This window comes from Oncorhynchus tshawytscha, linkage group LG13, assembly GCF_018296145.1.
Source record: "Oncorhynchus tshawytscha isolate Ot180627B linkage group LG13, Otsh_v2.0, whole genome shotgun sequence".
NCBI classification, from domain to species: domain Eukaryota; kingdom Metazoa; phylum Chordata; class Actinopteri; order Salmoniformes; family Salmonidae; genus Oncorhynchus; species Oncorhynchus tshawytscha.
The window spans coordinates 35,164,511-35,176,903 of record NC_056441.1 but is presented as its reverse complement, the minus strand read 5'-3'; the positions used below and the strand labels follow the sequence as shown (position 1 = coordinate 35,176,903).

At 43.5% G+C, this 12,393-nt stretch overlaps 1 protein-coding gene across 3 annotated transcripts; it reads right to left on the bottom strand.

Moving 5' to 3' along the window:
* Nucleotides 1-578: 578 nt before the first annotated feature.
* On the bottom strand, nucleotides 579-12,000 carry LOC112264796 (zinc finger protein 384). Of its 3 annotated transcripts, XM_024441645.2 has the most exons (12): nucleotides 11,851-12,000; nucleotides 10,488-10,555; nucleotides 9,908-10,163; nucleotides 9,555-9,677; nucleotides 9,042-9,080; nucleotides 7,244-7,395; nucleotides 6,455-6,531; nucleotides 6,053-6,277; nucleotides 4,334-4,501; nucleotides 3,349-3,427; nucleotides 2,971-3,129; nucleotides 579-2,221 (listed from the first exon to the last, which is right to left on the bottom strand). In XM_024441645.2, exons 2-12 carry the CDS (start codon nucleotides 10,548-10,550, stop codon nucleotides 1,853-1,855), a joined length of 1,710 nt encoding a protein of 569 aa, XP_024297413.1. In that variant the 5' UTR covers nucleotides 10,551-10,555; nucleotides 11,851-12,000; the 3' UTR covers nucleotides 579-1,852. The 3 variants fall into 3 exon arrangements, with proteins under 3 accessions (XP_024297413.1, XP_024297415.1, XP_024297414.1); XM_024441647.2 differs by lacking the exon at nucleotides 4,334-4,501; XM_024441646.2 differs by lacking the exon at nucleotides 9,042-9,080.
* Between the last annotated feature and the right edge of the window lie 393 nt (nucleotides 12,001-12,393).

Here is a 12,393-nt window from a genome sequence, read left to right as displayed (position 1 = left end):
AGGATATCATCTATTTTCATGGTTGTCCCTTGTTTTACCAAGAAATAATACCAATAGTTGCTTATTATTATATTCTTCTTATTCTATGTTGAGCTTATTTCAGTGAAAAAGTTACTTAATGTACATTTAATGAACAGAATGGGATGAATTCCATGGCGAGTAGATTGTATCCAGAGTTATATCAGAATAGTGTGTTTTTTACTTTGTTTTTGAGGACTTGCCAAAATGTAAATGTGCCTCTATTGTTTTCAAATTGCTGTGCACTGGTGTCATGAAGAACCCTGTAGTTTGTAGGAAACGTATACCCTTAAATTATATCAAATACAGCATTCCTTTGATTCCAAAACCACTACCCTCGTCTTCTTTGGCGTGTGTGTGACGGTCATGAAATGGGCATGGCACAGGTTATGGCAAATTAATGTCTCAAACACAATCACCTAGCGAACCATTCCAACATACAACATATTTGTATTATTTTAATGTATAATTGACCTATGTACTGTACATTGATACAATACCTCCAAACTGACTTTCCACAGCATGTCTGCATGCAGTAAAAGGAGAATCTGACAGCAAGCTTTTCATCTCCGACTGTCTCACTTTATTGTCCTTACAAAGAGAAACAGTCTCTTCAGATGAATGTGTACTATGCATATACAGCAAGTGTAGCATAAGGGTAGTTAATAACAGTATTAGGAGCAATAATAACGACACTAATAAGAATATTGAGAACTGTGTTATTTCAAAAGACACATAACAAAGTACAAGGAGTATACATAAGATAACCGGCCAATCACGAGCCTGCTCTATAAATAGAGAGAACAGAATAGAGCTCTGTGATTGGACGGGTTAGAAATGCATGTCAACGATTCGTTACTTTTGGAGTTCTGGTTTACTTTACAGAGGCAGAGATTAGGAAGTACATCATTCCCTTTTTTTTTTAATGAAAAAAATCATTTCTATATATATCTACATAGATTACAGTATCTTCCAATTGATAATAATGAGGATAACATTGACACAATAAGAATAATGTAATATTCAGTATGAAAGGTTTAAAAAACGAAACTTAAAAAAAAACTTGTTAACAGTACCTGACAGCCATTTCAATGTTTCAGCACGATGCTCCTTTCTCCCCCTCACCCCTTGCTTTGCAAAAATGTGTTGGGGAATATAGAAAATGATCCTTCTTAAATACAAAATCTGCTGTTTCTAGATGTTTCTTCTCACTCACATTCCTTGCACAATCTTTTTGCTTTCCCACGCCGTTCGCTGACACATTCCACTGTTGGTAGAAAAATACATACATATATGATAATATACATACAACAACTAAATGAATCGATGAGAAACCGAAAAAATACGAGATTGATCAAGTGCCTTCTTTATATCAGACCCCCCCCCCATTTTTTGTTCTCTCTCTCCCTTTTCGATGTCTTCTCCTTTAAGTGCATTCTTTGAACCATTCATATATCATCTCTTCATTCAATACTGGACTACATATCCCATGCTTCCTCTTCGTCTCAGGTAGTCCCTTCACGCCCTCCTTTCCTTATTCTCTGATTGGGTCTTGCATCGCCAAACCTCATTCTTCCATTCATTCCTTCGCCAACCCCAAGGCAGTGTAGTTTTTACTTAGTACTTTCTCCCTCCCAGTGGAGGCTGGTGGGAGGAGAAATCAGTGGACTGCCTCATTGAAATAGCTGGTTTCAAACACATTTAATATGTTTGACACACGTTCCATTCCAGCCATTACAATGAGCACATCCTCCCATTTAAAAAGTGACACCAGGCTCCACTCCCTCCCTCCCTCTCCATTCTGTCCATCCTCTCCTCTGTCCATCCTCTCGCTCTATGAGTTCATGTGCTCCACCTGAATGGCTGAGGTGGACACGGTCAGGCAGAGGTCCTTATGGGCCGACAGGTCAGTGACGCTGACCGTCTTGTACTGGTGCAGGTCGAAGGGGCACGGCACGCCCTCCGTCTGCGGGTAGCTGCCTTGCTGAGGGTTGTTGGGGTTCTGGGGCTGGTTCTGCCCTGGGTTCTGACCTGCCCCTCTGGGACCACCGCCTCCTATGTTTGCCCCGCTTCCTCTGCCACGACCCCTCCCCCTGCCCGCTCCTCCAGGAGTGTGACCCTGGGCCTGCTGGGCGGCGACGGCAGCCGCCACTGTGAGGGGGTCCGGGTTGTGCTTCCGCATGTGTTTCATCAGGTAGGTCTCCTGGAGAAGAGGAGAGAAAGAGGGTGAGCGAGAGACAGTGCAGTGAACAATTACCATGCAGTGGGTCTTGGGAACAAAATGCAAGGGCTCGGCAGCACATACACTACTGTTCAAACGTTTGGGGTCACATAGAAATGTCCTTGTTTTTGAAAGAAAAGGGCCAGCATCCCGGAGTGATGGTTGCTGATAATGGGCCTCTGTACGCCTATGTAGATATTCCATTAAATATCAGCCTTTTCCAGCTACAATAGTCATTTACAACATTAACAATGTCTACCCTGTATTTCTGATCAATTTGATGTTATTTTAATGGACAAAAAATGTGCTTTTCTTTCAAAAACAAGGACATTTCTAAGTGACCCCAAACCTTTGAACGGTAGTGTACAAACAAACTCAGTAATATGTAGTCTATGCAAATGACTGGGAGGAAATATGGGCCGAGTGTATATAAACTACAGTGGAGGGGGGAAACTGTTTTTAACTACATAGCCAAAGCCTACCTGTCCTATACAACCCTATGGGTTACAATCAAGCCAGACTACTGCTTGTACTTGTTGTTCAACTGTTTTCACTATCCCCCCTAAATGATGACATTGCTGAGCATCCCTTCCATGCAACAGGCCCCTCTCGCAAGTGGAGGCCTTGCACCTAGAAAGCAAAAAGTGGGTGTGACACTTTAAGGGGTGGGACTATATGTTGTTTGAGGAGGAGGGTAGAGGGAGGAGTTTTAGGGTGATTGGCAGGCGTACCGAGGTGTAGGCGCGGTTGCACAGGCCACAGGAGTAGAGCTTGGCGTGTTTGACCGTGTGAGTGGACAGGTGCACCTCCAGACTGGCCGCATCTGTGTAACCGCGGTTGCAGTTGTGGCACTTGTACGGCTTGTCTTTGTTGTGCTGCCGGCGGTGAGACTAGGGGAAGCCATGAAAGAGTTAATACATTAGGATTATTTTGACTATGATGTCATCACATCATTACGCTTCCGTTATTAACTGTACGTAATGATTTTAGCTAAGCGACTTTTTGCTATGAGAAACGTACAACCAAATAAATGGAAATTGAGGTGATTATTGTCCAAATGTAAGATCTATTGGACTTGTGAATTGGATGTTGAGATGTAGAAGGCCTACCTGCAAGTTGGACAGCTGAGTGAACGCTTTCTCGCAGCCAGGATGGATGCACTTGTAAGGTCGGTCCCCAGTGTGAATCCTACAGAAGTGAAACACAGTCTGTAATGAACTACAGCTCCCACAAACCCCAGTAGCCTGACTACTTCCGTTACAGCGTCACTCACTCCAAGGAACTGACAGGAACAAACAAATAAAATAAAATAAAAATTCTAACAAAAATATCCCTTGAAGGGGCGGCAGCGTAGCCTAGAGGTCAGAGTGTTGGACTAGCAACCGAAAGGTTGCAAGATCGAATCCCCGAGCTGACAAGGTACAAATTTGTCGTTCTGCCCCTGAACAAGGCAGTTTAACCCACTGTTCCTAGGCCGTCATTGAAAATAAGAATTTGTTCTTAACTGACTTGCCTGGTTAAATAAAGGTATAAAAAAATAAAAGATCCTGTAAAAAGGCTATCACCAGGAAATGTCTACAAAAAGACCCTCACACAGTGACACAATGGATAGACATCGAAGAAGAAATACACCACATGGAGCGTATGACCTTTGCTTTAAGAACACAAGAACACAAGAGGTCAGGAACACTGGGAAAAATGGGTTTCGTACTTGAAAAAGGTCTAATTCAAAGATGTCAATGTAACTAATATGATGACAGTATGATGACAGTATGATGTGCACTGTAACTGACAGATCTTTTTTGTTGTTCTTTTACTTTACTTTATTTGTACTCTCTTTGTGTTCCTCAATAGAAACAAAGTATTAAAAAAATATAATTTTTTTTTAAATCGCAAAATCAAACAATTACTCTGATCAGAATTGGATGGGAGAGGTCAACATTGGAATAATATTCATATCTATTTTTCATGTAGGCTACCAATTCATGTAGGCTACCACTACCTCTAACCAATTAGAAGAAAAGAGGAGTAGATGGAACTACAGAGGTTGTGCCCTGATGTGACTGCCCACTGTCCCTGTTTAGTAGTGTTTACCTGTGGTGCTGCTGTAAGTGACTGAGCTGCCTGAATGTTTTCTGGCAGAAGGAGCAGGTGTAGGGCTTGGCCCCGCTGTGGATGCGGATGTGCTGGGCCAGGTAGCTGGAGTTGGCAAACGATTTGGAGCAGTGGGGACACTTGTGCGGTTTGCCCTCAGTGTGGTTTCTAACAAGGGGATGGGGAGATGGAGAGAGAGAAAAAGAGAGAGAGATTGATAATGTATCAAATCAGCGACGAATGATCCAGAGATCAAATCATAATCAAATCCCCCCAAATCAAGTTTTAGCGCAGTTTGATTGACAGTGTGCACTTTTTGGTTGTAGGAAAACAGACAGCAGGCACAGTCCCCCTTTCCTTTCTCTCTCTTTCTCGGGTCTCTCCACCTATGGTGTGCTACTGATGTTCTGTGGTCATTCTACAGAGGCCTACTGCTAAGGAATTTGAGTGAAGGCAAGCTCTTGTGTCTATCTTGACACCAAGGGCGAAACATCGAGAGGGGCTTGTGAGGGAGGATATGTAGCCTAATAGAGAAAGCAAAGGGTGCACTTCACTCTAACAGAATGGAGAGGCTGGGAGGAGGAGGGGGAGGAAGGGAAAAGCTATTCATTTAATTCCTCATAAATGTTCAAGAAACCAAAGACTGGTTGAAGAGATGACAGAACAGAAAGTGTCAGGGAAAGAAAATGAAGAAATCAGTATGGAAAGATGTGGTCGTAGGATAGCTAAATGTACAGGTCACGTGTCTGACAGATTTTTTTTTACATTATGAAGCTGTTTCTGGTATAGTTTACCCAAAATTGCATCCTTTCCCCAAGGATGGACGTAACTTATTAGTCTTTGCTGTGGTTGTCCGGGTATCTAAAAGGTTAGAATGCAATCTGTCACTTTAAAGGGAGTTAACTCACCCCCTTCAGATCAAATGTGGTGTTCCACAGGGATCAATTCTTGGACCTGTACTATTTCTAGTTTACCAAACGTATCAAAACAACTTTCTCAGATTCTGTTTGCCAATAACATTAGTGACTTGAATTCCCAAGGAAATCTGCAAACCACACATAAAAAACATAGCCTCCAAGACAGCAAACAACACCGATACAACACTTGGCAACAGAAAAACAGCACACACTCTACTTATAAAAGGGTCACTAACTGTGACATTTTGACAGAGAAAAAAAGGTGGTGCTGCTTTGTCAAACATCACCAGAAATATAAATATTGGGTTTGTTTATTCTAAACCTGTGGTCATAGATATAGTGAATGGGCTTGTTTATTCTAAACCTGCGGTCATAGATGTAGTTTTGTTGGGCTTGTTTATTCTAAACCTGCGGCCATAGATGTAGTTATTGGGCTTGTTTATTCTAAACCTGCGGTCATAGATGTAGTTATTGGGCTTGTTTATTCTAAACCTGCGGTCATAGATGTAGTACAATAAGAGGTTTTGTAATCAGTATTATTGGGAGCAATACTGTCTCATTTGATTTGTCGCAATAAAACCCTATGTATCTAGTGGTTATTCATATTGTATTGGTCAAATTCAAAGTCAAATATAGATAAGTACATTGGTATCACTAGCACTGAATTTGTAGTGATAGTGATTGTCTTTTACTAACAATCCTTCAATCTTGTGTGACAGTCTATATTCTGCAGTCACCTATTCCCTGAAATCAACCACCACACACACACTCACACACATACACGCCAGGGAGGCAGCAGTACCGTGTGTGCTGCTGTAAGTGACTGAGCTGCCTGAATGTTTTCTGGCAGAAGGAGCAGGTGTAGGGCTTGGCCCCGCTGTGGATGCGGATGTGCTGGGACAGGTAGCTGGAGTTGGCGAACGACTTGGAGCAGTGGGGGCACTTGTGCGGCTTGGCCTCCGTGTGAGACTTGGCGTGGATCTGCATGTCCGACTTGCTGAAGAACGTCACCGCACACATCCGGCACCTGGAGGATGGGTAAGAGAGAACGGTAAGGGATGAAAAACGAGCGAAACAGAGATATACTGTTTAGAGATGAGGATATGTTGAATGGGGAAGAAAAATCTAGGGTCAACTTGGGTAACAAATGATGAGTGTTAATTAAGGAATAAAAAAGTATGTAAACACAAGGCCTGCAATCTACCTGTATGATTTGGTCCCGTCTTTGTTCCCATGCTCATCCTCATCATTTGATAAGTCATAATGGTCTGCAGTGTGGTGCTATAAACAAACACAAAACAATGTTGTTTGTTTAATAAACAACGCTTTGCTTCACTAATCCTGAAGTAATGACACTTCGATAAGTAGCCTTAACACATTTTATCACTATGGATTGACTGGGGAGATGCAGTGATCTAACCCCCACGTAATACTGAAGATAACCTCCGTAGAGGCAGCAAGTCCCACCTCTCCCCTCTCCTCATTGGTCCTTAGGAGCATATACCCACATGGGTGATTGAAAGATGAACGAGGTCCACACTCCAGTGTTGGTTGCAGTAAGGCACCTTAAAGTTGGTTGCCAACCGCCATATAAAACCCACAGAAATTACTAGAAACTAACTAGGTTTCTCCATTTATCTGTGGATTAATTGTTGGAGTAGAGAACACACGATTTTGTGTGAATCACAATGGGTAAAAATTCTACAAAATCCAGCAAAAAAAAAGGACCACGTACATCTAATGTAGAATAACAAACCAGTGTTTATATCCCAGGACAAAATGGCAGCAACAGCAAGCTAGCTAGCTAAATGTCCATGAATGTTTATGTGTTTCGACCTGTCCTCAAAATCAGTTTTGTTCGTTTTGATATTTCAACCTGCGTGTCCTGACCGCGTCTGGTGTGGATGGACATTATCAACATGCGCGCGATGGCACGTACCCGGGTAGTCAGCATGTTAGTTATTTTGTGACGTCACTTAAAAACTCAAATCACCTGCCCCCCAGCTGCCAGGTGAGCCAGAATCAACGCATCACTTCCTGGAGGGAGGTTGGCGCCAGCCCTCTGCATCATCGACTTCTTCTTCCTGCCCCGCTTCCCGGGCGTTGGCATGACAACAGGAGGGATGACCAAATCCTCTTTCTTGTCTGAAACAGGGACATAAAAACGGGATGGGGAAAGGAGGGATGGAGGGAAGGGGGGAGAGGAATACAGCTCTGATTAAAAGAGACCAAAAACCACACTACATATCCCATGGGCCTCTCTGCTTGGTGAGTAACATCCAAAGCGGTCTCTCCTGGTATGCAACGGTGAAAGCAACAACACGTGAGTGGTAAATCACCCCACAACACAGAGGCATTTTAATCTCTTCATATACTGGAACACCTGACAGACTTCATCGCTGCAAAAAAAGAATTGATTACACTCAACTGCCTATTTGGACAGTGTTGCACAGCTACATAACTAAACCAAATTGATTTAGCTTTTTTGAATGGGCCAGATACTGTAGTTTGTCTTGGAATAACATCCAAAACATACAAAGACTTTCATCAACTTTTGGATGATCACATTCATGGATGGAATTGCACCCCCAGAGAACATAGCGGCGTACTCCAGAACACTCCTTTGGTCCTCTAGATAACTTCCTTGGACCATTAGTGGAAGGGCATCAGATCATATTCTTTGACATTCAGATTGGGGTTTTTGGAGTCAATATAACTCATATAACTATTGGACCATCCACAGGTCCCAGATTTGATCATCTTCATATGTTGTGCAATTTATAGTGTGAGCTTAAATACAGTCTTCAGTAAAACACTACATCCAAGCATCCTGCATATATGAAGACATTTTAGACATTTTCTTCATAGCTTATGACAGGACTTACTGCAGCGTTTCCCAAACTAGGGGTCGCCTGATTTGAAAATGGGGTCGCGCTTGGTTCAGAGGTGCGCTTGGTTCAGTGACCTCTGGTAGCCGCTAGATGCGGTTGTAATAAACAGGAGTGGTTTCTCTTTTCTTCCTACACATATGGCTTTATCTTTTGAACGGTTTTAGCTGCAACATATTATGACCCCGTCACTGAAAGACAAGACTCCACATGTGTGGATGTGTCTGACGTTTCCCTCTATAATGCCCACATGCCGCGCAGGAGTCATTAGAATAGAGAGGACGGGACCAGACACTAAATCCTTTCTACACAGAAGACCATAGTGGGCAGCAGGTAGCCTAGTGGTTAGAGCGTTGGACTAGTGACCGAAAAGTTGCAAGATCGGATCCCCGAGCTGACAAGGTAAAAATCTGTCGTTCTGCCCCTGTACAAGGCAGTTAACCCACTGTTCCTAGGCCGTCATTGAAAATAAGAATTTGTTCTTAACTGACTTGCCTAGTTAAATAAAGGTATGAACTTCCAAATACCTTTCTGATACATGTCAGTCACTTCAAACCACACTTCCTTACTGTTAGACTGATTTGTTATAGACTGTCATAGCCCCAATTAAAATATTATACAACAAACAAAAAAAAAGAGATCAAAATGGGGTTGCAGGCCAAAACAGTTTGGGAACCTCTGCCTTACAGTATCTCAGCACAGACAAGTTATTTAAAAAGCAACTCAACTGCACATCCAAACCAGGCATCAAACAGTCCAGAGTGCAGGTAAACACAACCAATGGACTGGCCATAGGCTAAGGCTGCAGATGCTTTACTGCTAAGCAGTAGGGATGGATGATGGCATACGGGGAGGAAGTAGTAGGTGAGGCAGGGTGGAGGGGAGATGGAGCTGGGTACTCACTGTGGCTGTAGAAGTAGAGAGAGGAGTGCTGGCTGCTCTCTGACAGAAACCGAGAGAAGAGGAGAACACACTCAACACACGGAGCTCACTACCCGGCTCGCTCCCTCTCTCTCTCTCACCGCAGAGGGTAGGGGGGCTGGATCAGGTCAAGGGTTAGTGGCTGGCTGCTGGCAGCGTGTTGCCGGGGTTAGCTCAAGCAGCAATGTGTGTGTTACTGTGTGTTTGTTTGTGTGCGTGTAATGCATGTCTGTGAGTGTTGAGGATTGAAGTTCGTGATAAAAAAAAATTTAAAGACTAGAAGGTGGTTGCACCTTTGCTGGGTCAGCCTATATCAACAACGGGATGAAATAAAATACAAATAAATGCTCAAATTAATGTATGTCTGTATGTGAGTGTGTGCCAGTGAGTCTGCTTTGCTTGTTGATAAGCCAGGAAAGGTTTGCAAGCCACTCGGACACACAACCTATCACAGTGCGGGTTTTGGGGAACGGGGGAATGCGGTGGAGGTTTTACCTGTGTTTGTGGGGTGTAGTGCGGACACTATCATGGTGTTGGCAGGGGGTCCGGGCACAAAAGATTGTGTGGAGGTGGGTTGAGAGACCAGGGTGCCTTGGGGAGTGGTTATCACTAGCCCCGCTGAGAGGGAGAGAGAGACGGTGACCTGACTGCACCACACCCCTCCCAGGGAGAGCCGAGGCACACGTTACACACACAATGAAATACTGAGAATGTTTAAGTTGGTTCTTTCTGTATCTTTCAATATATAACATGATTAGACCAGACAGAAACAGGGAGGAGACACGCATAGAACAACCACAGAGGATAACCAGACAAACTGACACTGGCAGCGTGTCTTGTTTACTCACCTGCCGTCATGATGCCAGTGGACTGGACGGGCACCACCGTGATATTCTGTGAGGTGTGCGGCTGGTGCAGGTGACCGCCTACGGCGTTCAATTGGACACCACCGCCTCCACCTTCCTGTTTGGGCACCACCCGGCCTCCCGTGTCCATGGTGAGCACGGCGGCGGGATAGTGTGAGGAGTGAGGGAACGACGGAGAACCCTTATTGTCCGGACCCAACTGCTCCTTCATCTTGTTCAGGAACATGGCGTTTTCAATCTATAGTGGAGGGGGTCGTGGATCGTAAAGGAGGGGTAGAAAAGAGAAAGACAGGCAATAGAGAGAATGGGGTGAGATGCCAAAAGGAAATGAGTAGCGGTGGTAGAGGTTGATAAGGGAAGTGGGAGAGAGGGGCAGAAGTGATCATTTGGGGAGGCCCGTTGTTTTGTTACTTACATATGTATTACAGTGGATTTGATGTTTTGCCATCCTCACCTAAGGTGTAAGCTCATTATTTGTTAGCGTTAACTAACATGTATTATTTCTTTATTTGCGACACCACCATGTACATTTCAAGATAAGGTCCAGTAATAAGGTTTCTACCTGTCCTTGTACTGTGGGAACGGGAGACCAAAAGTATGATGAGTTGAAATGGGATTCTTCCATTATTTCTGTAATTGAAAAGCAACATAACTTATAAACACTTGCTCGCTCTGCATCGTCAGTTGAAACGAGACCACGCCCATCTCAACTGATGTCTGGCCAAAGTCCTTGGTCTCTCGCAACTGCTAAGTATATCCAAGAAGTTGAGAAAAAGAAATGTAAGAGTTTTGCTCAAGGGAATGGGGGACGTTGAACGATACAAATGCTGAGCGAACACTGTTTTCTTCACTGGCATGCATTTTGTCCACTGCCAATAGATTTAACTAAAGATAGAAAAGTGTGAGCCATATTGATTGAAAGTCTCCATGGCCCCCCGGACAGAGAGTGTCGTTGTTGGTCAGGATTGTAAATGGCATGTTACTGTTTACATACAAATAAATGCATGCAGAGCGCAGTAGTGGGGGTGTACAGAAAGGATGTTTCCTCAATGGCTACGTATAACCTCTAGCTGTCTACAGAGATCATAACAAAAAAATATGGATACATTGTATTGAATGCACAATAGAATATTTAGCTGAAATATTTTTAAATGCCATGAACTCCCTGAAACCTATTGGCTAGCTACTCTCACTGAGCTACATGGCAGGAGTGGGCACTATAAATAGCAAGGAACAATGGCAAGTCTGTCATGGAAAACCATCCCGCTAGGTGTATAACGGGGAAGTTATTTATTGGAGCTTAGTAACACAATGCACCAGAAACAGAGACGTGTCTGCTAACAATTCTGATGGGGAATATTGAGTTATGTTAAGTTATAGTATTTCCTATCCCATCCCACACATAAGACAGCTTGCCAGCCAACGGGATAGCCAACACTACCTACAATAAAACACTCTCTAACCTTTGTTTTAGCTAACTGGCTGGTGGCAAGCTTGATAGACAACTATTGATGTTCGCTAGCAACAACAGAGGAGTGAAATCTGAGCTAGTTAGCTAACGTAGAAGCTACCTAGCTCCTTGATGTTAGCTAGCTAACTGTAGCTAACTTGCCTCCATTAATTTCAGTATTGTTAGCTAGCTGGCTACTATGCGGCCTATTTTTAAGTCGACAATAAACAAATAAACTTCCGCTTGAAAACAACAATGTCACAACCCCTACGCCTCCATCCCTCTCCCTGTTCGTCACACTGTGAGAATAAAAAAAAAAAACGAGAAAAAAAAAACGTCGACGCCAATGCCCCTGTGCGAGACGCAGTTTCATGTAGACTTCCGGCTATCCAGACAGAGGGGAGTAGCAGCTCATATGAGTTGCTCTGTCAAACAGAAATAATTAACGATTGAGTAATAACTCGATGTTAATTACCGGTGTTGGCGATTCCCTCTCAACCCTGGGGCTCCCTCGGGTTGGGACAGTTCGGAAACTCAGTCCAAATCCGCCCAAACCCTCAGATTCTCCGAATTTTTTTTCCTCGATTTTTTCTTTTTCCCTCTTGTGGGTCTGCTCCGCTCTACACTTCCGGTGCCTAGAAATCGATTTCCGGTCTTTGGGGACGTATATAACTATTAAAATTAATATGATCATATATTATATGATTATTTAATATGAATTTATGATGATATGGAATGTACTTGTTATTGCTTGTAGCCTTCCACTATTAATGATGGCTGATAAAGGTATACCACAGACTAGGCAAAGAAAGGGGTTCCCAAACTGGTTTCCCTGGTCTTATTCCAGAAAGGTGCAATATTTTTTTTGAAATAAATGATGCTCCCCCATCATATATGTTTTGGACTCTCTCTCTACCGCACCTGCTGTCTCTATCTCTGAATGATCGGCTATGAAAGCCAACTGACATTTACTCCTGAGGTGCTGACCTGTTGCACCCTCTACAACCACTGTGATTAT